Raw genomic sequence first — 20,750 nt, 5'->3', positions numbered from 1 at the left:
TTGTTGTCTGGAGCACACGCAACGAGTTGTCGCCTGGGAGTAGCTGTAGCCGAGGGGGTAGAGGATAGAACCGGATAGCTCGAAGGGAACATGACGCAGCCTTTGGTCATTGCTACACAAAAAAAAAAAAAAAAAAAAACACACACACACACACAGACAGAGAGAGTCGAGAAGGGAGCACGCAATGGGCCTAGGAATGATGCAATCATCAAGCGGCAGGCAGCTAGGCGGCACCAACGAAATTTATGAAAAACTAAGGAAATATGTGTTCAGGCACGACAAAGCAGGGAGCGGAACAGAGAGGCCTAAAGGCCCTGCAAAGGAAGCGGGGCGAACTGAGGACTCCAGGCATTTACACACACACGAACAGAAGCAGAAATCTGTTCCATCCGCTCCCAACCTGCTTCCCCTCTTAAGTGGCTATCGAATTTCCCCATTTACACTTCCGCCGCAGACAAAAAAAAGGTCGGGGGGTGCAGTCAAAGCCAGGGGCAGAGTCAAGAAGAACTTCCTGCCACTTTACATGCAGCCAGCGAGAGGAAAGCAGCTGCCCCGAAACATTCGATGGCACGCAGAGCTCATTCTCAGTGCCTGTGTCTGACAGCTGCTGCTTCATGCTGATTAGGAGCCATTGCCCGCTGTGGCAGGATGCACGACAGGACACACATACGTACAGAAACGGACGGTACGGGTCACGGCCAGAGCCAGTGTCTGTGTCATGGCCAAATTGATTTGAACTCGGCTCTCAATAGACCTTGACCAGAATAGATTTGCTATGGACTCTGTGTCTGTGTGCGAGTCGTCCCTTGTCCTGATTTCTGGGAATTGATAGCACCTTGGGTTTAGGCTTAGGCCCACTCCTAGGACTAGAAAGCAGGGCCTCAGCGGGGAAACAATACTACTCGTGTTTCCAGAAACTACCTCAAAGCGCAGAAACTAATCTACTTTCTGATCTATCCACTTACAGCGCATCGGCTGCCGCTTCTTGAAGGTATTCTCCAATGTGGCTCCGCAGAGCACAGATCGCGTGGTGCAGACGGTGGGCAAGCAGGCCCAGGTCATCGAGGCGGTGCGCGAGGTGATCACCCTCACCCGGGACACGCCCATCAAGGGGGCTATTCACAACTATGATCCGATGAACTTCGACCGCGTCTATGCGGATGAGTACGGCGGCTATGGCACCGGCAGTGGCAGCACTCGGCCCAGCCAGCGAGGAGGCAACCGCAACGGGGGAGCAGGAGCGGCTGGTGCTGGTGGCGCTGCTGGTGGCGGCAACGGCGGAGGATTCGGCGGTAATGCTGGCGGAGGACGCGGCAGTGGCGGTGGAGGACGTGGCGCCGAACGCTTTGGTGCAGGCGCCGGAGGCGCTGGCGTAGGAGGAGTCGGCGGAGGTGGCGGCATGGGACAGCGGGACAATCCCTTCATCAACCCGTGGGCCAACGGCGGTGGCGGTGATGTGGATGGCTTCGGCAATGCTAGTGGCGGTGCCGGCGGCTTTGCAGGCGCTGGTTTTGGCGGAGGCAGCGCCGGACCCTTTGGCGGTGGCGGCAGCTTTGGCAACAACGGCTTTGGCGGCGGTCCCGGTGACTTTGGAGGCAACAACGGCAGCTTTGGCCAGAGCCAGGGCAGCAACAGCCTGCCGAGTCTTGGCAACTTCAGCCAGAGCCAGGGCGGCACCAATAGTCTGCCCAGTCTGGGCAGCTTTGGCCAGAATCAGGGCGGCAACAGCGCCTTGGGCAACGGCCTGGGTGGCGGCAGTGCCAACAACGGGGGCGTTGGAGCCCTGGGCGATGCTGGCGGCGGCAGCGGCGGCAACGGAAGCCCGAATGCTCCGACCAATGTGCCGCAGGGTCATGACCCCAACAACAGCACACAGGTCACCATTCCAAAGGAGGTGAGTAGTGGATCAGACATCTTTCGACCACTTTGATTGCTAATCATTATGATTTGCTTGTTTCGCAGTTGGCTGGCGCCATCATTGGCAAGGGAGGCGGCCGCATCCGCCGCATTCGGAGCGAGTCCAGTGCGTACATAACCATCGACGAGCCCCTGCCCAACTCGAACGATCGCATAATCACCATCTCGGGCACGCCCAAGCAAATACAAATGGCCCAGTATCTGCTGCAAAAGAGGTTGGTGTCGCAAACAGACTAAGCAGATCAAAGTATGCACTCAACTCCTCATTTGACTAACAAGAAACCACACATCACACACATTACACGCTCCAGTCCTATTCCCATTCCCATTCCCACTTCCCACTTCCATTGCCATTCTCACTGTCAAGCTAGTTCTGTGCGCAATTAACTCGGCAACGGTGCCTCAAGTCGTGGGTCCTAAGTGTGCTAAGTGCTTGATCGTATGTCGTCTATTTTAACTCGCAAATCACATCGCTCCATCCAAACTAACTAACCGATTGGCCTGTCCTGGGAGTGTATTCCGTATGGAAGACTAGTGATTTTGTTGTTTGGTCTCTGCTAATAACAATAAATCCCTTGTCTTCTTACGGCGTGCATCTGTGCTCTTCATTCTATCGATGGTTAACCAAATGAAACGGAACTCGACATTCAAAAACAAACCAACAAAATACTTGTTTATTAATTTACTAATTGTGTCATGGCTTATCCCAATCCAATCTCATATCGCGCGTCATCCTGCATCCTACATCCTGTATCCACCATCCACATCCACATCTACATCCACACCAACACCAACCTTCATTCAGCTGTATCTGCTGTTCATTAAAAAGTTCATTAATTATGTTTTCCTTTGGCTTTCTGCCATCGCTCCACTATTTTCATTGCAGTGTGCACGAGAATGGCAGACGAAACATTTAAGTGGGCAAATACAACTTTACCAACAGCAACATGCTACATGCAACAACAACAACAATAACCATCGAAATGTGCTGCGTTTCACGTTTAAAATTAAATTTACTAACAGAAGAAAAGGAACAGAGAAAGAGCATGTATTATGTATTTCTTCTCTAACTTCAAGTGGAAATTTCCCTGAAAAGAGAGAAAACCCCGAAAACAAGAAAAGGACGACAACTGGAAAATTAAGTGTGCCCTGCCTCATGCCCCTGTACCCTGGAACCTGCCGCCCCCATCAACCATCATTCTCTCAGCCACACCATTCTGCTCTTGAACGGGGAAAGTCAACCTTAAAATTCTGTACGATAAGAAGAATGAACAAATAAAGTATAATTAAACTTGATGCAAGGCTTGCGGAGCTTTCATTTAGTCTGTGAAGGATAATTCTATAATAAGGTTTTATTCACATTATGCACGTGAACGCTTATACAAAAAAAACATTAAACATTTCGAATTCAAGTCGGATGTACGCATATAAGAATGCAGGGTTTCATTGCGTTTCACGTAATAAATTATTAAGCATTAATCGGTAGGTGTACAATTTAATTAAGAACTGATTTTAGGGTTGGTATTACTAGGCATCGTTAAGGTCTAATGATTAGAGTCTAGAATATTTACAAGTTCCGATTGTCATCATCCATCCATCGTTGTCTCCATTGTTATCATCGGACTTCATCGGATTTCAATTTTCGCCAGTTTGCTGTCAGGTAGCATCTCCATAATGGAATTTTGTGATATGGTAAACATTTCTTAAGCTCCCGCTTAAGTATAGACTATAATTAATATTGCATTTTGTGTGTGTTTGCTCCGATTCGCTTCCCGCCTTTCCAACGTCCAATGTCCAGGAATGCATTCGAGCATCTACAGCTAAACCCCCTCCTCCCAACCGAATCAATTCCGCTCGGACGAGTTGATTAAATATTTACAACAGTGCGTCAACAAATGTTTCTCGCCGGAGGAGGATGAGGAGTTGTTGTTATGGTGATGGTAGTGCTGTGGGTCGCCAAGTTCACGCGTGTAAGTGTCGAGTCCATACTGACCCTCCTCAGGGAAGCTGCAAGCGGGTAAGGGAACGGGTAACGAGAATGATTGCTCTGAATTGCTATTAAATTTTCCATTTCCTTCTGCACTCACTTAATGATGAACGTGACAATGTCGTCCAGCGTGCTGTGAGTCACATACTTCGCCAGCTTCTTTTCCTCGATGCCATTCTTGTTCAGCGTGGCCATAAAATCTGTCAGCGGACGCGACATACGAAATTGCAAATCCAGGCTGCGCCCGGCAAAGATGAGCGGGTCCTGGAAAGCACGAAGTGAATGAGCACTGTCATATTTACCAGAGGATATGACCACTTAACCCACCTGGTGCGTGATGGGAATGAGACCAAAGAGGCGGGTGGCCTTTGTGGGTCCCCATTCTCCGCTGGCACAGTCTGGCAGCGGCACCATCACCGTCTGCAGCTCTTCGCAGCAGATCTGATCGGAAGAAAAAGTCAACGATTAGCAGTAGCAGGGGAGGAATACAAGTCAGGGAACCCACCTTGAATTTGCACACAGACTTGAACTTCATGGGCTCCCCAGTTAGATACTCCTGGGGCGTCACCGCATTGGCAAAGATGTCCAGCAGAAAGGCGCCCGAGCAGGGGGCGTGCACGCGGAAGGCCACGATGTTGCCGACCACCGACTGCATCACGAATCTCTTGAGAGAGACGCCGTCGTAGGAGAGCTCCTCGTCGCTGTCGTAGAACTTGAGATTGTAGTGGAAGATCAGGCAAGTCTGCATGTCCGTGGGCATGGCGATGCGTACTGTGGCCGCTCCAGTGTCGTCAGTGAAGACCACAGCCCCATAGCCCTCGTCGGCAAAATGCAGGCCGTAGCGGAAGAATAGCGACCGCACAAAGGGTAGATTCTCGAACTCGCGCAACGTGATGGGGCGCTTTAGGAGCTGCCATTCCTCTTGCAGCGGATAGAACTCGTAGATGAACTCGCGCGGATCGGTGAGGAAATAATGGTCATCGTACTCGTACCTGAAGAAGGATGAAAACCGATTAGATACGCAAACACCCTCCATCTCTGCTATTAATTGGACTCACCGAAGACTGTCGTTCTTGCCGCGACCCTGCTTCGGCGCTTCCTTGGCATTGACCAGGTGGCGGGCTCCCCAGTTGCATTGGACAAAGCGCCAGGCACCGGCCACATAGACGGCGTTCCAGGAGTTGCGGAAACGCGAATCCTGGAACTTCCCCCCGGGCTGGTAGCCGGCGCTCTTCGAATACCCCTTGATGACGACACAGTGGAGGCCGGCGTAGCTGCAGAGGCGCTTGAACAGGACATGGTAGCTCTCTGTGCCATATTTGATGCCGCGCAGAAGGCCCATGGGCGTGTCGCCGCGCAGATCGTCGTCAAAGTGCATGGCATTCAGGTTTTTGACTGTGATCCACCGGAAGATGGTGCGGGCCTTCTCGATGTCGGTGCTGCAGCGTCCAACCAGCTGGCGCACCAGATCCGTGAACGTCTTCTGGTCCTCCTGGGCCACGGAGATGGCGATGCGATCGACATCCTCGAACTCAATGGGGTCCGTGTAGATTTGGAATTTGCTGACCGCCGGCGGTGCTGGAACCGGGGCATTCAGCGGATACTCGATGGGCACGGCGCTCTCGCTGAACTCGTCGTCCAGGAAGATGCTCTCGCTCTGCATGTACTCGGAGCGACGGGCGCTGATCAGCTCCAGCATTTCGCTCGACTGCCTGTCCACGAGGGCGGCGGTCTCGTAGCGCTCGTGCTCCAGCATCTTCCGGGTGATGCTCTCCTTCTTCTTGCTCCGGCGCAGGGTCATGTTCTTCTCCAGGTCCTCCTTCTGCTGCTCGTGGCGCAGCGTTAGAACATTGGCCTCGTCCCGGCTGCGCCGTGAGGTGGCCAACTCCTTCTCGAACTTGTGCGTCAGGCGCTGCAGCTCGCGCTCCCACTCGTCCTGGAACTCGCTTTGGATCTTGCGATCCTCATCCTCGCGCTTCTTCGCGAATCTGCGGTACAAGTCGTCCTCCTCCTTGCGGTGTTTCATCTCCAGGTGAGCCTGCTCCTCGCGGGCCTGAAAGCAGAAGGGCGGGACAGATGTTAGGAGAAAGCTTTCGCAACGATCCATCCATCTGCGTTTTCGCCGAATGCATTTCGAGCGTTTGGTTTGTTGTTTTTGCAATGCTTGGCTTGTTAACTTGGCTAATTATAATGGCAGGCCTGAGCTGCCACCAGACCCGGCTAAATGTCTGGCATTAGGCCCCGGCCCAGCCCCGCCTCCAGCTGCAGTTGCATCTGCCGCCAGCGCCCCATCCATCCCGCCCACACATTCGCCACGCAATGCGTGCGCCCATCGATAAGTGGACGGCTCTCCGTCGATGGCTGGCCATCAATTGGATGTACCGTTGCTGTTTGCATTTGTGCAATAATAATTGCGGGTCTGTGCGCCCGCTCTCTGTGACCGCTAATTTGGCTAATGTTTTCTCAGGCAATGCCACAAATGGTTGTTACCTCATTCGCAGTGTTTTCGGCCGTCATTACGCATCAGCGGGCTGCACTCAATTTCCACACATTAGTTATGCCCGGTACTACCCGCAAAATGGAACTTCGATCCTAAATGTCACCATAAAATCTACAGGTGATCTCCCTCCCGAAAATATGCTTAGAATATCCCAGGTAACATTCTGACCGTTTTTTCGACTAAATACAGTATAAAGCTCCGGAAAAATAATACGAGTAGCTTCCGCATGCGAGTAGCATTTAGCGCCATGCAACGGCCCGTACAAGGTGTAATTAAAGCCGAACCTCAATGTCAAGTTCAAAACAATAACAATATGAAACAAAAGCAAATCAAGTAATAAGCACCGGCTAGCCACTAAATGGTTCAAAGCCCCATTGACAATGGGCAGAGCGCTGCGCTGGCCAGCGGATGGGGGTGGAATTGCGTGAGCGGCTTAGAGTAAAGTTTAAATACAAACACACGCTGAGCAGCAGCAAAGCGAAATAGAGAAGTGCAGAGTATCAAAAGCAAAACCAAATCAAATCAAAACCGAACGAAAACGAAAGTCTAAAAATGTTGAAATTAATTATTGCGCAAGCGGCCACACAAACAACAGAAAAAACAGCAACAGCAGCAGCAACAGCAGCAGCAACAACAAAAAAAGCCCAAAACGGTGGCATAAATTGTAAAATTAGCGTTGGACAGAAATGCGCAAAAAGCTTTCAGCTATGAGGAAGTGTCTGTGGGATTGCTGCCTGCCTGCCCCGCAGACGTTGCGGCTGCGTGAGAGTTTTATATGGAATCGGCGCTCCAAATTACACAGCGATTACATGGCGTTTAAAAACGCGTGCATTGCATAAGGGCTGGGCTGGGCTTGTCCGGAGACATCACCAGCCAAGAGAGGGAGAGCGGGCAGCGGAGAGAGCTCAGTATAGGGGAAGCGCAAGCTTCGCCACCAGAATGACGCTCTGACGAGAAAAGCTGTCGCTGGCAAAAGCTTCGCTTGCCGTTACTTTCACTGTGGGGCGCATAATTTAGATTTACCGAACGAACGCAAGCGCAGCCGGAAAAACTAGTGACGGTGACGGCATTGTCTCGTCCGTGCCTGTGTCTGCCACTGCCCCTGCCACTGGCACTGCCACTGCTGTACTTGTATCCGTATATGGAAATTTATGCTTCCAGGCAGCCACACTGCTGGCCAAAATATTGTGCCCGCCCAGGGCTTAGACGCAGACACAGGCGCAGGCTCAGGTGTTTGGAGTGTGGTGTGTGAGGGAGGGAGTGTGCGTGGCAGTTGTAAAACATGAAAAAATTTTAATGATTGCATGCATGCAATTTTTCACATATGTATGTACATATATCTATATATATATTTCTTGTGGTTTGTTTGTTGTGGCTTGGGCTGTTGCGGTGGTGTACGCCGCCATCAGACACCTGTTCGAAATTTGTTAAATTGAGCGTTGCAATAAAAATATTTGTTGGTGGTGTAGTGTTGGTGGTGCTGCTGACGCTGATGCTGCTGGCCACTCGCGTGTGGCATTCTCGAAAGTGAAAGAAAAATCGGTTTTTGGCATTTGCAATGGCAGTGGCAAAGAAAAGCATAACTTGTGCGATTTGAATGCGATTATAATGCTTTCACCCAAGCATCATGCGGAGATTAGCCAGCCAGATTAGTCGTAGACCTGGACCCGATGCAGCACAATAATAAATTATAATCAAGCTGGGCGATCGTGATCACCCCCTCCCTCACTCGAGTGGAAATCTCTGCGTGGATTTCCCCCAACTAGATCAGTTTGGCTGTTGCTTAAATCATTGCACACTAATGGTAGTCGTACTGCTGCGAAACCTATAGACTAGATATAATCTTGATATATATTGTGTGTGCTGAAGATGGCAGAATGATCGGAAGAGTCCAGACCCCGTGGATAGTCTCTCTTTCTTGGTTCTCTTGGGCTTCTTGCTGGCCCAACTTGGGCAACGCAACCCCTCAGTCAGGTGCAAATAGCACACTAGCCTACATAATCATGACTCTGCGCTGGCTGGCAGTGCATTTATTAGGCTGTGCACATGCTCGTACTCGCAGAAGCATTGCACAACCGCTGGATCTCGGAGAGAACTGGAGAGAACAAGACGCAGAGACGGTGGATACACACTTGACAAGCCGGCGGCTCGCTAGCCACTTAAAATTTCATTACATGTTCTGCACTAAATAATCTCTTAATTTGCGGCCACTTCTTGGGGCAGAGTGGAGTCTGGGTCTGATTCCATAAACGATGGTCACTTACCAGATAGAAATCAATCGGCTTCTCGCGCGCCTTGTTGTAGGCCTTCTGGACCTCCGTCTGCTTCAGGGCATGGGCGATGTGGAGGGCACTGGCGTCGAAGCGGCCGTACTTGTAGTCGTATTCGTTCTGCGACGGGGAGTTGACCTCGCGGCCGACGTAGCCGTTAGGCGTGGATTGACGCGAACCACCCAGTGGGGCACCTGCAAGACAGAACCAGCCGGAGCTCGGAGAACGGTCAGCCAGGCTGTTGGCCATGAGGAATCAATTGTAGCCTCTACTCACCGTCGATCTCGGTGCGCGTGCCCCGTATCTGTTCGTTCACGAACTTGCTCGTTCGCGGCGCATTCAGGGCCTGGCGAATGCCCACCGCTGTCTGGTCGAGATGACCGGGTCCGCTCTTTGGTACATGGGAACTGCAATAGACCTGCACAAGAAAGAGTTGATGGAAAGGTTAACACAGCATTAATTGGCTTACAAATGGGATGTTTTTAGGCGCCAGAAATGATTTGTCATTGTCATTCTTTGTGCTCTGCATCCAATCGAGGAGGCTATTAACCGAATTACATTTTGGTACCAATTAAGGCCTTTCTTTGAGAGATTCCTTTCAGAAGAAGATACTGTCGAGTCATTATAATTTGTATCTATCTACTGTCCAAATCAATATACCCCATTAGCCATATTCGGTTTCGCCTTGAGTGCGTGAGCAGACCCCAAGATTCGAGACACTTGCAAATGAAACACCAACCGCTGCACCTACGCACAGCAGGTGGCAATATAAGTATACTCCAAAGCACAGTACGTTTCGTGCTTGGAATGTCAACGATCTATGGTAACGGAGGCTGACATAGAAAATGTGTTTCGAATTGATAATTATAGTTATTGAAGGAATTGAAGATAATTATAAGAAATAATCTTCTGCCATATTCCATAAGATTACTGCAGCTGCAGTAGTCTTATTGCTGCGATACGCACTGTACGCGCGTGTACATAAATGCACACTTATGTATATATGTATGTACGATATATGCATTTGGATGACAGACAGACCGCACTGACACACTTTTCTGCTGCGGCAGAGCGAAATAACAGAGTTATTTATTATTATGCATGGGCACGGAAAAGTGTCGTAGAGTCGTTCGAAATTCGAACTGCACTTTTGCATTTTGCAGCTGTGCAAATACTTGCAAATATTTGTTTGCTTGACGCGTTTGTCGCCCGAGTCTTTCGTGTCTTCGTCTGTGGCACTTACCTCTTTGTCATCCTGCTTGTGTTGATTATTGAAATATGTTTTGAGCGTTAGCTTGGTGCCGCAGTGGACGCACTTGAAGCAACCGGAATGAAAGAATGTAAAATCCTTGAGTGGCCCCACACGATCCACCTGATAGACGGTCTCGCTGCACCGCAGGCACGTCGACTCGTAGAAATTTGGGCGATACATGCTGCTGCTGCCTTCTGCCTGCTGCCAGCCTCTCTCCAGCTCTCCTTCTGTGTGTGCGTTGGATTCGGGGACAGGTTCCGCCAGTTGCCAGTTGCCAAATGCCAGTCGCCAGTTTGATTTGTCACTTTTCTTTTCCTCTTCTAATTTCACTCGGAATCGTATCTGTTCTGCAGCCACAGACTCAACTTCCGAGTAAGGTGCTAGTTTGTGGTCCGTCGAGCTGGTTCTGGGGGCGACACTTTCAGCTCGTCATTCGTCATCAGCAGCCGCTCATCCTCATCATACGTCCGCTGCTGGCAGAAGCTGCTGTGCCACAGAAACAACCAAGAAATGACCAAATTGATTACTGGCTGAGTGGGAGACATATTTCCTATTTAAGTTGAGATTAGATTTTGGCCCAGACCAAAACTGGTCAACAGCCAAAGCCCCATCCCAAACCCCAATCCCCAGTCAAAGTCAAAGCCACACAAACTTTGGTTTCTGCGCAGGCGTCCGAGCCAAAACTTTAATTTTATTTGGCTCTTTGGCTGCTTTGTGGACAACTGTGAACAGATTATTAATGAATTTTAATTAAGTGGACAAGAGGCGGAATGGATTCATTTTTGGCTCCGGCCTGAATGGGGCGAAAAGGGCCACAGGTTCGGCTGGGCCTGGGTTTCGGGTATTTCGCCTTGCCAATGACCTCGCGCTGCGAACCAGAGCCTGCTCTGAACGTGCCACAGTTGAACTTGTTGCTTTTGGTGTTGTGGCACGAACGAACCGCCGAACCGCCTTCAACAGCCGCCTGGCACCGGCAAAAGTTGCATTTTCCATTTGATTAATTGACGCGATTGTTGTTTTCTTTCGGTTATTCGTGTTGTATTTGTTGTTGAGTTGCAACAATTAAATTGAAGTGGAAAAAAGCATATGCGAGTGCTCGCATATTGTATCTACGGGTATGCGCCTCGAGGCAAGTGCATGTAACTTTAATTGAATGTTATTGTGGCTGTAACTGTTGTTGTTGCTGTGGCTCTAGCTGCCGCGCGGCTGCGGCTTTGACCAAAATTAAAACAAATGCGGCTCGGCTCAGACAAAGCCAAAATTGCAAGTGGAAGTCGGCGTCGGAGTCGGAGTCGTAGACGAAGCCTCGTCAGCGTCATCGTTTTGCTTTCTTTTCAAGTTTAATGAACGTTAAGCGTTGAGCCAGTGGATCGGGAGGGGGAGTGTGTTGCATAGTCACCTCGCCGCCATCTCCCACCGAAGGTTGCTGGCCCGAGCCCCCGTCGAACGGCGGATGGCGGATGCCATGCCAGCTCCAACTTGGGCTCCAGCACTAATGGAAAATGGAAGGATGGAAGAGTTGGAAAATGCAAATGCAAACGCGGCGAAGGCCGTTAAGATATTTTGTAACACAAAATTACTGTGATTGGCTGTGAATTAAATTTTGTTCCGCTTTTGACGGACGGCCTGCTCTCGATCTCGATGGGCCACAACGAATGTGAGGAGATAGTGAGTTGGAGAACGGGCCGAAGAACTTCCTAAAGTTTCCATTGTCACCTCTTTCCACTTTTTCCACGTCTTTCCACAGCGATGAGTAACTGATCTACAAGCCGGAATGGCATAGTTTTCTTGTCCAGCCCCCGCAATCGAATATCAATCAACAACTTACAAGCCATGAATGGAAACGCCCACGAGGGCGACAAGCGAAAAGCGAAAAGCGTATGATCCGTTGATGCGATCACAATCGGTGTGATTGAATGGCCCAATTAGACATTGCTTTTGACATAATTAGCGTGTAATGATAATTGTAATGGACATGAACATGGCTGTGGATATGGATATGAATATCCATAATGCTGAGAAGGAGCCCTGCCCTTCCTCCTACTGGCCCGCCAATTAGCTTAGGGGGCGGCTTTGACAAAACGCCTCGTGCGACTTACATCACACGTCATGCCACCATGGTCACTTGGGTGTGACTGAGACGAAAAGCGAAGAAAAGAGAAGTGTCTGCTCTATCTACAGAACACGAGGAGGAGGTGGGAGGTGCTTGCATAGAATTTCGCATACCTGTCAAAGGCATCATATTGTCTGTCCACTGTTCCGTAGCCACTACACCCTATACTCGTATTGGTCAAGGGGTATACTGTTTTTACGTGAATGTCTCTGAGACACCAGACAATAGGACGTGTTTCAGAGTCTGTAAATGATCAGCATTTGGAAATAGTGTTACTTTAAGGCTGGATATGGAAAACAAGTGGACCTCTTAATGCCATCAATAGATAGTGCAACTGTTAGGGAAAACCCAACTGTCTAGTGGGTATGATCTAGTCGGCAACTAGCGTTCTTTCCAGCTTTCCTTTCCATCCGAGTGCGGTTGGAATGCTGGAAATATAAATAAATGATGGCAAAAGACAAAGGCTGAGGCGCAAAATAAAGGAAAACGAAAGTGGCTCGACTTAAACAATTGCTTGCAATCTGAAATCATTTAAATAAATTGATAAGCGGTCGCTCGGCAGCGACATTTGCATTGGGGATTGGCGGCGAGCGAGCGTCAGTTTTAGATTTTTGGTCGAGCGGGTTCGTTGCCTAAGTCTTTCGTTTCGTTTCGTCTCGGGCTGCGGTCGAAGCGCTAACAATGACAATTAAATAAATACCCAATAATAACAGTAAACGGCAGCGGCCGCAGCAGCATAATGAACTTGAATTGGCATAATTGCCAGAGCTAATAGCATTCAAGAGCCACGATACGAGAGATTTGATAAATTCAACGAAACAACAACGAAACGAACAGCCAGCCAGCAAGCAACTGGTTATTCCGCCAGAGAGTGAAACAATCATAGGAATCGAAATATTATTCAAATGATTGCGTCAGTTTAAGATGAATGCAGAAAGAGTAGGGGATACATATATACATACATATGTACATATGAAGATCCCAAAACGAAGCGGATAACTACATACATATGCATACATATACGAGAATTAGTTGGACAAATCGGCAGATTCCAGGCACTTGTGTGCTAATTGAATGGCACAATGGATTGCTTTTAGAAATCGCCCAAAACAAGCTGGCAATAAAGTAGAAGCACAAACACCGAAAATTATTTATGAGTCGCAGAACGGTAATTGGAAACTGCAGCACTGACAGTGGAAGTGGAAGTGACACTGGAACTATGCTCTGGAATAGAATGGGCAGAGCAGAGGGAACGGAAGCGGTGTGCAGCCATCGCCCATGACAGGTGGTGGCTTCTAACCATCCCCCTCGCATCCAAACGGGTGTGCATGTGTGTGCATGTATGTATCTGTGTGCTTAGGCCATGACTGAGAGACTTCGACGTCACTCCAGTTAACCACAGTTTCAGCCTCAGCCTCTGCTCTGCTTCAACGTCAAACGTCAGCTTGCAATCTTTCACTTTTTCGAGTCTGGCTTGCGCGTTCCAGTTTTTTGTTTGTAAATTATTTCTCTTTCTTCATTACTATTTTTATTATTTCGCCTTGATTATACACACGCGATATATGTATGTAGCTGGTAGCTGGTTCGGGCCTTGTGTGTTGCTGCAGTTCTAGGCCCTTTTCGACATACTTATTGGCAGTGCTGCTGCTGCTGCCGCTGGTCCCACTTCCCTTCCTTTCCGCTCTGCCCGGAGTCTACGCGCCTCTGGACCAACGCATATGCTAAACAACTTTCTTCTGGTATTGTGGAGGGGCGCGTTGTGCAAAAGCATTTATGATCAATTCCACACACACGCACGCACACAAACGCTACAACACTAACCTGGTGGGTTTCGCTGACGACGTCGCAATAGTGGCGGTAGCGAAGGAACTTGCCGCAGTGGAGGAGCTTGCCAACGTGGCCACACAAGCCGTCGAGGCGTGGCTAGCCGCCGCGGGGCTGGAACTGGCGGCCCAAAAAACGGAGGCGGTCCTGATATCCAGCCGTAAAGTGGTCGAGACCGCCAGAGTGCAGGTTGGTGGGACCGCGATCGAATCGCAGAGGTCCATCAAGTACCTTGGAGTCCTCATCGACACTCGCCTGTCCTTCAAAGAGCATCTGGAATACGTCCACACGAAGGCCGGTGGGACCGCGGGAGCGCTATCCAGGATGCTGCTAAACACCAGAGGGCCAAAGCAGGCAAAGAGGAAACTGCTGACGAGCGTCGTGACGTCGCAGATGCTCTACGCCGCACCGGTGTGGGCAGATGCCGCGAAGGTGAGGAGCTACATGCGAGGAGTGGAGGCAACGTACAGACTGTGCGCCATTAGTATCGCGTGCTCGTTCCGGACCATCTCAGACGAAGCCGCGTTAGTCATTGCCGGGCAAGTTCCGCTCAGGGAGCTGATAAGGGAGAGGAAGGAGATCCATGATGCCATGACGGACAGTGCAGCCGAGGTACGCTCCAAAGCAGAAATTAAGGACGCCGCCAGAAGGACCAGCATAGACAGATGGCAGACTCGATGGGACCACTCACCCAAAGGCCGATGGACCCACACCCTCATGCCAAGCATAGCATGCTGGGTTGAAAGGAAGCACGGCCAGGTGGATTTCTACCTTACCCAGGCACTGAGCGGACATGGCTGCTTCCGCGGCTACCTCAAGCGCTTCGGCCACGAGACAGAGGACTGGTGCCCCGAGTGTGGCACAGGCATAGAGGAGGACGCTCGCCACGTCCTCTTCGACTGCCACAGGTTTGACCTCGAGCGTCAGACATTGGAGACAGCAGCAGGGTCTAGGGTCAGCACCGAGACTCTGGTGCCGCTGATGCTGGCAGACCCGAAGGTTTGGGAAGCGGCCGCGTAGTTCGCCTCTAGCGTGATGCGAACGCTTAGGTCCTTGGAGAGAAGGCGGAAGGAGCAGACGGAGTAGGTGTCCACGCCACTGCGAAGCAATGCTTTGCGGCAGTACCGCAGTCCGCGGGGCCCCTAGTCCCAACATACTCTTGTCCGTTAAATTTAGTTAAATATAAATTGTATAGTATATATTATAGAGCAAATAAATACAAACGCTACGAGCTGGTGTAGCAACAAAATCCAAGCACACACACACGCGCACACACGCTCACTGAGCACAGAACGTATTGGTTTATTACATTTTTGTCATTTTTTGTGTGTTTAGGCCGAGAAGAGCCAAGCAAGTTTCAGGTTGGGAATGTAACCAAATTTCATTACCAAACACAGACACAACGATAGGGAGAGAGAGACACAACACCACACACGCACACACAACTCACACAGTTGCAAGATTCGAGTTGGACCGACCGTTCCAACCAACCACGCTTGTTGTCGAGATCGCTTTGAGCCAAGCTTTTTCTAGCTATGTAGCTTTCTCGAATAATAGCAAACAAAGCTCGGTCAGATCGAATTCCACGAACCATGGTAAAATTATTCATAGGTGCGCATATCCATCCCGCTCTTAGGAGTCCGATAGTCGGATTCAGACCAACTATAAAAGCCTTATAGAAAAAGCAGGAAATGCGAGCTAAAGAAATATATGATCCAGTTGGGCTTTCCAGTCGAACTGACAGAATTTTACTTTTACTGATGCACTGTGGATACAGCTACTAATACTTTTTTATCGTTATATGTATATATTTTCATGCTATCTTTGCCTTGCAGTCTAGATTGGTCTGGTCTTGAAGTCTAAAGCCCACCCTCCCTTTTGTTCATCACTGCATATGCCTGTACTTTAACGCATGGTATATCTAAATAAGGTAGGAAACCTAAGATCAGCTTTCAATTTCAAATGCTTATAGAAAAGTTTGGACTGTTTTATCTCTTACCGTAGATGCTAAATACAATAATTTTTGGCGTAGCTGTAGAGAGGAGGAGACGGTATGCAGCAGAAAAAGTCGTCACCCTTCATAAAAACCATTTTAAAAATACCCACAATGTGCGCCAGAAAGATAGAAGTAAAATGAAATTTCATAAAAGTATACTCTTTTTAAAATTATAATTTTAAGTCCCTGGTTTATTTTCAGTTTCGTAGCTTTTTAATAACTGTAAAATGGTTGATTGGGGGCGGGACAGCATTGTGAAATGCACTTCTAACAGCGTTATATTACTGGAGTCTCCACACAACATTTGGTTGCTATAGCTCTTATAGTCTCTGAGAACTTTAGTCTCTAACAAACAAGACCATATCGAATATATAGCACACAGAAATTTATACAATTTGTACGAAATCTTCCAGGCCGAGAGGAAGTGAATGGAAGGGGTCAAGCCGCATTTTGATTGTGATGTTAAGTTGCAGTCACTTATTATAAAAAATCGTTTTCTGTTTTCGCTAGAACCAAAAAAGAAACAGCGAGAGCGAATGCGATAGTTCCCAACCTAAACTGACAGCTCCCAGAGCGGAAGATCTCTGGGAACTATCACACAAAAATATACCAAAAAGGAAGACCGCATGCGATACGCGTTTACTATTATTTTAACGTTTCGGACAAAAGTCCAACTTCTTAAAACTGTAGATTTAATAACAAAAAGAAAATAATTCCCATTTGGAAAAAAACATAGAATGGGAAATCAAGTGGGTCTTCTAAGTGACGACGATGATTCTTCAAACAACAGTGACATCAACAATTACATTAACTTTACTGTAAATGCCATGGAGTTGGAAATGCGTAATACGGGCTATCACACAAACCAATTGCCCAAAATAAGGGGGGAGCCAAACCTGCACAAATTTCAAGTAATCATGAAATACTCCAGCTTTCATTCGAGACTAACGAGTACTTCATGAATTTGCAGGGCTCCGACATGTACAAAGAGATAAGGGCTTTGAGTGGTTTCGCCAGCAAGCCATTGAACGATCGCTGGAATCTCCTGCACGCTCTGCAGCAGCGAGAAAATGGTCTGGCCGCGCCTGGCACTGCTTCTTTCTCGCAGAACCAACAGCGCTATATATCCAATCTGTATATACCAAATAAAAAGTCCTTGCGTCTGATGTCGCTGGACTCGAAGGTGTTTGTGACCAAGTTTGATAAGAGTGGGGACAGACTCTTGATTGCCTGCCAAGGTCAGAATGGGTTGACACAACGGTCAAGTTTCACCTCGCTAAACACGTATTACCTGTTGCAGATGGCTTCGTGCGCATCTATGACGGGGCGAAGGGCACCTACCATCTACTCAATCGCATCAGAGCACGCGACGTCGAATGGAGCATTATAGATGCCGACTTCAGTCCGAATGGGCAGAACTTTGCCTACAGCACCTGGTCCCGCTCATGTAAGTTATATTATCTTTTGTACTCTGGAATGACCTCATGAACTGAACCATATGTTTGCAACACAGAGCAGGAATTACTAAGTCTGATTGTACTTGCATTTTCTTGCAGTTTTCATAATGCCTGTGAATGGCACTGAGGACGACTGCCAATGGATCGATGTCCACGGGCTGCCCAATCTGCGACTTGCTATATTCTCGCTTCGGTACTCGCCTACGGGCGACACCATCATTGGTGGCAGTAATAATTCCATGGTCATCGTTACAGACATTCAAACGAGTGCCACCCAAATCTTGCGCACTCATCGGATGCCTGGCACTGACGTGAACTCCGTCAGTTACCTTCATGATAAGAATCCAAATGTGATAATCGCTGGCTGCGATGACGGACTGATCAAGGTATTCGATCTGCGCACCTCATTCCGCTCTCGGGAACTGTCCAGGGCGGTGGTCTCCCTGGTTGGACACTACGACGGAATCACCTACATTGATTCCCGCAACGACGGCTATTATGTACTTTCCAATTCCAAAGATCAAAGCATTAAGCTGTGGGACTTGAGACAGCCCAGCAATACGCGAAATTGCAGCAGGACCAGGCAAGAGCGACTGGATCTTTCGATGTGGGACTATCGCTGGAATCGGGTGCCACAGTCATGTAAGGATTAAGGGACATTTCCCAGCCCTATTTTTGTTTGTTTCTTGTTTAATGATTGTATTCTTTTGCAGTTTACGATCCCCGCAAGGCTATGGACGGGGATTCCAGTATAATGACTTATCGTGGTCATAGAGTAACCAAAACACTGCTGCGCGCCAAGTTCTCGCCGTTGGAACAGACTGGACAGCGTTTCATCTACACAGGATGTTCTACGGGACGCATTATTAGTGAGTGGGCAAAATGAAGAAGAAATTGAAAAAGCTTTAATTGCATATCGGTTACAGTTTACGACGTGCTGACTGGCAGGATCAAAGAGGCTATTGAGGGGCACAGGAATGTGGTAAGAGACTTGGACTGGCATCCAGTGCGCTCTGAAATCGTGTCTGGTTCGGTAAGTTGATCAAAACACATCTGGTGTACATGTGGAATGATTTTTCTATGGTTGTATCTCTCTCGCAGTGGGACTCACACGTTCATTTGAACAACTTTAATCGAAACAACGCCAATCGGTCGGAGAAACGTCAGCAGAGCTCCGATCAGGACAAAAGACCACTGCGCCGTTCGCGTCGTCTAGCGAATCGTGGGACGCCAGACTAGTCTTAAGCGTGTTGGTATTTCATGATTAGCTTTAAGGCGGCACCGCACCCCATTGATATTAGAACACTACACAAGTACCAGGACCAGCGAGAGTACCTAACATTCAAGCGCAGACTAAAGGGGGAGTTGAGTTAAGTGCATATCCCACCAGAGTCACGCCGCATCTTGGTTCTATGAATAAGACTGAAGATTATGGCACAGCTTTGCGGGGCATATGTAGTTCAGTTTAATTATCGGCGTTACACATTAAAATGTAGACCATGAAGCTTAAAATAAACTTAATTAAGTTGTTTATGTACAAACAAATCGTATTAATAATAACGTTGAATTACATATATTTCGTTTTGCCCTAATCAAATGGCCTGAAATGGGAATCTTTTCTTCACGGCCCGTAGCGTCGTGCGCTTCACCTGATTCGGATATCTGGTGTTTGTAAATCTGTCAGATTTCTTATAACTAGAATACGATTCATTCTTCCAAAGGTCCATAATTCGCTTGTCGTCGTTCTTCATCTCCTCCACCTTCAACTCCATGTTCGCGCTGCACCCGTAGCCTGTTATTTCAGCCAGCGACGATTCTCGAAACGCATTCATAGCAAACATTTGGAATTTGTCTGCGCAAAATTGAGAGATGGTATAAATATTGAATGATTTGATTTTTTCTTTTATTTCGTCCAGAGATAAGAGCTCCTCAGGCTGATCTTCATCGGCTGATTGATCGCTTTTATCGCCGGATGAGTTGGGTTCAGCACTTACTGAGTCCTTGTGCTTCCTTACTGTGTCAGCTGCTGGGACAGAATCTTCAGGTACATCTTTATTTGTTTCCTCCCCCACAGGCTCTGAAAGGCTATCAACTGTTTCTTTCGATCTTTTCTTCTTTTTACTTTTGGACGAGGAGGTATTCTCAGAGTCATCTGGAACGGCTGTCGCAGCTTCGGATTCTGCATCATCCTTGGTCTCGGCGACTTTCTTGTCTTTCCTTGACTTCTTTTTCTTCTTTAAGGGCTCTTCTTCTAAAACATTTGCAATGGTTTCCTTCGTTTCCTTTGATTTCTTTTTAGTTTTGGAAGCCGTTTCATCTAAAGATACTACTTCCACTGGTTTGTCTTCTGCAATTGAATCTGACTGCTCAACTTAATGGTCGGAGGCACGTTTCGACTTCTTCTTTTTCTTTTGCTTAGGCTCTACATTTTCTTCCTCCTCAGCAGGCACTTTGACCGTTCTCTCCTTGTCCTTTTTCTTATTTTTTTTGATAGGCTCACTTTGGACGCTCTCTGTCTGGACCTCCTCATCAGTGTCAGGGCTTTGCGTAAGGGTATTTCCACTTCCATTTTTGATCTTATTTTTCATGGCTTCCAATTTTTGTTTGAAGTAATCATGGACAGAAAGCCCAGTGGCTACTGTTGCCACACCACTAAAATTGGGATTTATCTCCTTTTCCTCCACTTGAGTTAGTTCGATCTTTACTGGTGCGTCAATCTCTTCGGTGGCCTTTTTGCCGAATATATTGGCCAGGTCCTTTTCGCTGTACTGCGATAAATCCTTCCCCCGTGTGAATTTCTTGTAGTGCACACGCGCCTTGCTCGCCTTTGACGCCTCCTCCAGCGATATGCCACTGATCCTCTCTTTGAGCTTCTTTTTGGGCGGCTCTTCTGGTTCTGCGGCTTTAAACCCAAACCCAATAGGTTTCGCTCCGTTTGCACCATTGGTTTCATCAGTGCCAGGAGTTTCATCAGGAGTCCATTGAATCCCTCCTCATGAACGGTCCACTGATCATCTCTTGCCTCGAAACCCAATCCTTCAGCGTCGTTCTTCAAGCGAACACGAAAAAAGTCCTGTTGGCCGTCCTCGTTGGCGCCGAGACCTTTTCCTTTGGACCATCCCATTTTATCGAGCATTTTGGTGCCAAAGCGAGCATCATCTGCAAAATATCTAGCATTCAGTTATTTTTGTCACCATTTTATTTCGAGGACTTTACCTTCGTACAGGGCTTTGCCGCGCGGGCACAAATTGTACCGTTTGCGGCGACGTGGTTCTGCCAGCATAGCCATTTTATTTGTAAAAACTTTCAATAATATTAAATAAATGCGGACGGACACAACACGTGTTATCAAATGAACTTATCGATAGCGATAGAAAAACAGCTGCTGGATAGAGATGAGCGATAGTATTTTAATGTCGCAGTGACGTCTATTC

General features: G+C 48.4%; 3 protein-coding genes and 1 pseudogene across 9 annotated transcripts in view; 2 read left to right on the top strand and 2 right to left on the bottom strand.

Moving 5' to 3' along the window:
• The window catches only part of LOC108159459 (heterogeneous nuclear ribonucleoprotein K), a 144,721-nt gene extending 141,853 nt beyond the window's left edge, over positions 1-2,868 (top strand). For 3 of the 4 annotated variants that reach the window (XM_033395202.1, XM_033395204.1, XM_017292764.2), the window contains 3 exons: positions 968-1,894; positions 1,963-2,132; positions 2,804-2,868. In XM_033395202.1, coding sequence (XP_033251093.1) covers positions 968-1,894; positions 1,963-2,132; positions 2,804-2,834 — 1,128 coding nt within the window. In that variant the 3' untranslated portion in view covers positions 2,835-2,868. Of the gene's footprint in view, positions 1-967; positions 1,895-1,962; positions 2,165-2,803 lie in introns of all 4 variants that reach the window. The other variant, XM_033395203.1, reaches the window with a different exon arrangement.
• A 367-nt stretch (positions 2,869-3,235) lies between these two features.
• LOC108159457 (hillarin) lies at positions 3,236-15,427 on the bottom strand. Of its 4 annotated transcripts, none has more exons than XM_033395201.1 (9): positions 15,252-15,427; positions 9,918-10,412; positions 8,951-9,092; positions 8,669-8,868; positions 4,963-5,957; positions 4,410-4,896; positions 4,232-4,345; positions 4,005-4,168; positions 3,236-3,924 (listed from the first exon to the last, which is right to left on the bottom strand). In XM_033395201.1, the coding sequence occupies exons 2-9, from the start codon at positions 10,104-10,106 to the stop codon at positions 3,762-3,764; spliced, it is 2,454 nt and encodes an 817-aa protein (XP_033251092.1). In that variant the 5' UTR covers positions 10,107-10,412; positions 15,252-15,427; the 3' UTR covers positions 3,236-3,761. The 4 variants fall into 4 exon arrangements, with proteins under 4 accessions (XP_033251092.1, XP_017148246.2, XP_017148245.2 ...); XM_017292757.2 differs by having other exon boundaries at positions 15,314-15,427; XM_017292756.2 differs by having other exon boundaries at positions 9,918-10,409; positions 15,314-15,427.
• A 1,090-nt stretch (positions 15,428-16,517) lies between these two features.
• On the top strand, positions 16,518-18,888 carry LOC117191903 (DDB1- and CUL4-associated factor 11-like). Its single transcript, XM_033396655.1, has 7 exons — positions 16,518-16,770; positions 16,830-17,097; positions 17,160-17,306; positions 17,416-17,958; positions 18,030-18,185; positions 18,243-18,349; positions 18,418-18,888. Exons 1-7 carry the CDS (start codon positions 16,597-16,599, stop codon positions 18,553-18,555), a joined length of 1,533 nt encoding a protein of 510 aa, XP_033252546.1. The 5' UTR covers positions 16,518-16,596; the 3' UTR covers positions 18,556-18,888.
• A 720-nt stretch (positions 18,889-19,608) lies between these two features.
• LOC117191906 lies at positions 19,609-20,647 on the bottom strand (annotated as a pseudogene).
• Positions 20,648-20,750: the final 103 nt, after the last annotated feature.

Source organism: Drosophila miranda, assembly GCF_003369915.1.
Source record: "Drosophila miranda strain MSH22 chromosome Y unlocalized genomic scaffold, D.miranda_PacBio2.1 Contig_Y1_pilon, whole genome shotgun sequence".
NCBI lineage: Eukaryota > Metazoa > Arthropoda > Insecta > Diptera > Drosophilidae > Drosophila > Drosophila miranda.
Note: the sequence above shows the minus strand (reverse complement) of the source record. Positions and strands in the feature narration are given on the sequence as shown.

What these genes read in the sequence shown, in the direction of transcription:
- LOC108159457 (XM_033395201.1), bottom strand. Translation starts at nt 10,106, where the DNA reads ATGTATCGCCCAAATTTCTACGAGTCGACGTGCCTGCGGTGCAGCGAG. An exon ending in AGTCTGTGTGCAAATTCAAG is followed by an intron (nt 4,346 to 4,409) that starts GTGGGTTCCCTG and finishes TCTTCCGATCAG; the next exon opens with ATCTGCTGCGAAGAGCTGCA. An exon ending in TCATTCCCATCACGCACCAG is followed by an intron (nt 4,169 to 4,231) that starts GTGGGTTAAGTG and finishes CGTGCTTTCCAG; the next exon opens with GACCCGCTCATCTTTGCCGG.
- LOC117191903 (XM_033396655.1), top strand. Translation starts at nt 16,597, where the DNA reads ATGGGAAATCAAGTGGGTCTTCTAAGTGACGACGATGATTCTTCAAAC. An exon ending in ACTCTTGATTGCCTGCCAAG is followed by an intron (nt 17,098 to 17,159) that starts GTCAGAATGGGT and finishes TACCTGTTGCAG; the next exon opens with ATGGCTTCGTGCGCATCTAT. An exon ending in CTGAAATCGTGTCTGGTTCG is followed by an intron (nt 18,350 to 18,417) that starts GTAAGTTGATCA and finishes TCTCTCTCGCAG; the next exon opens with TGGGACTCACACGTTCATTT.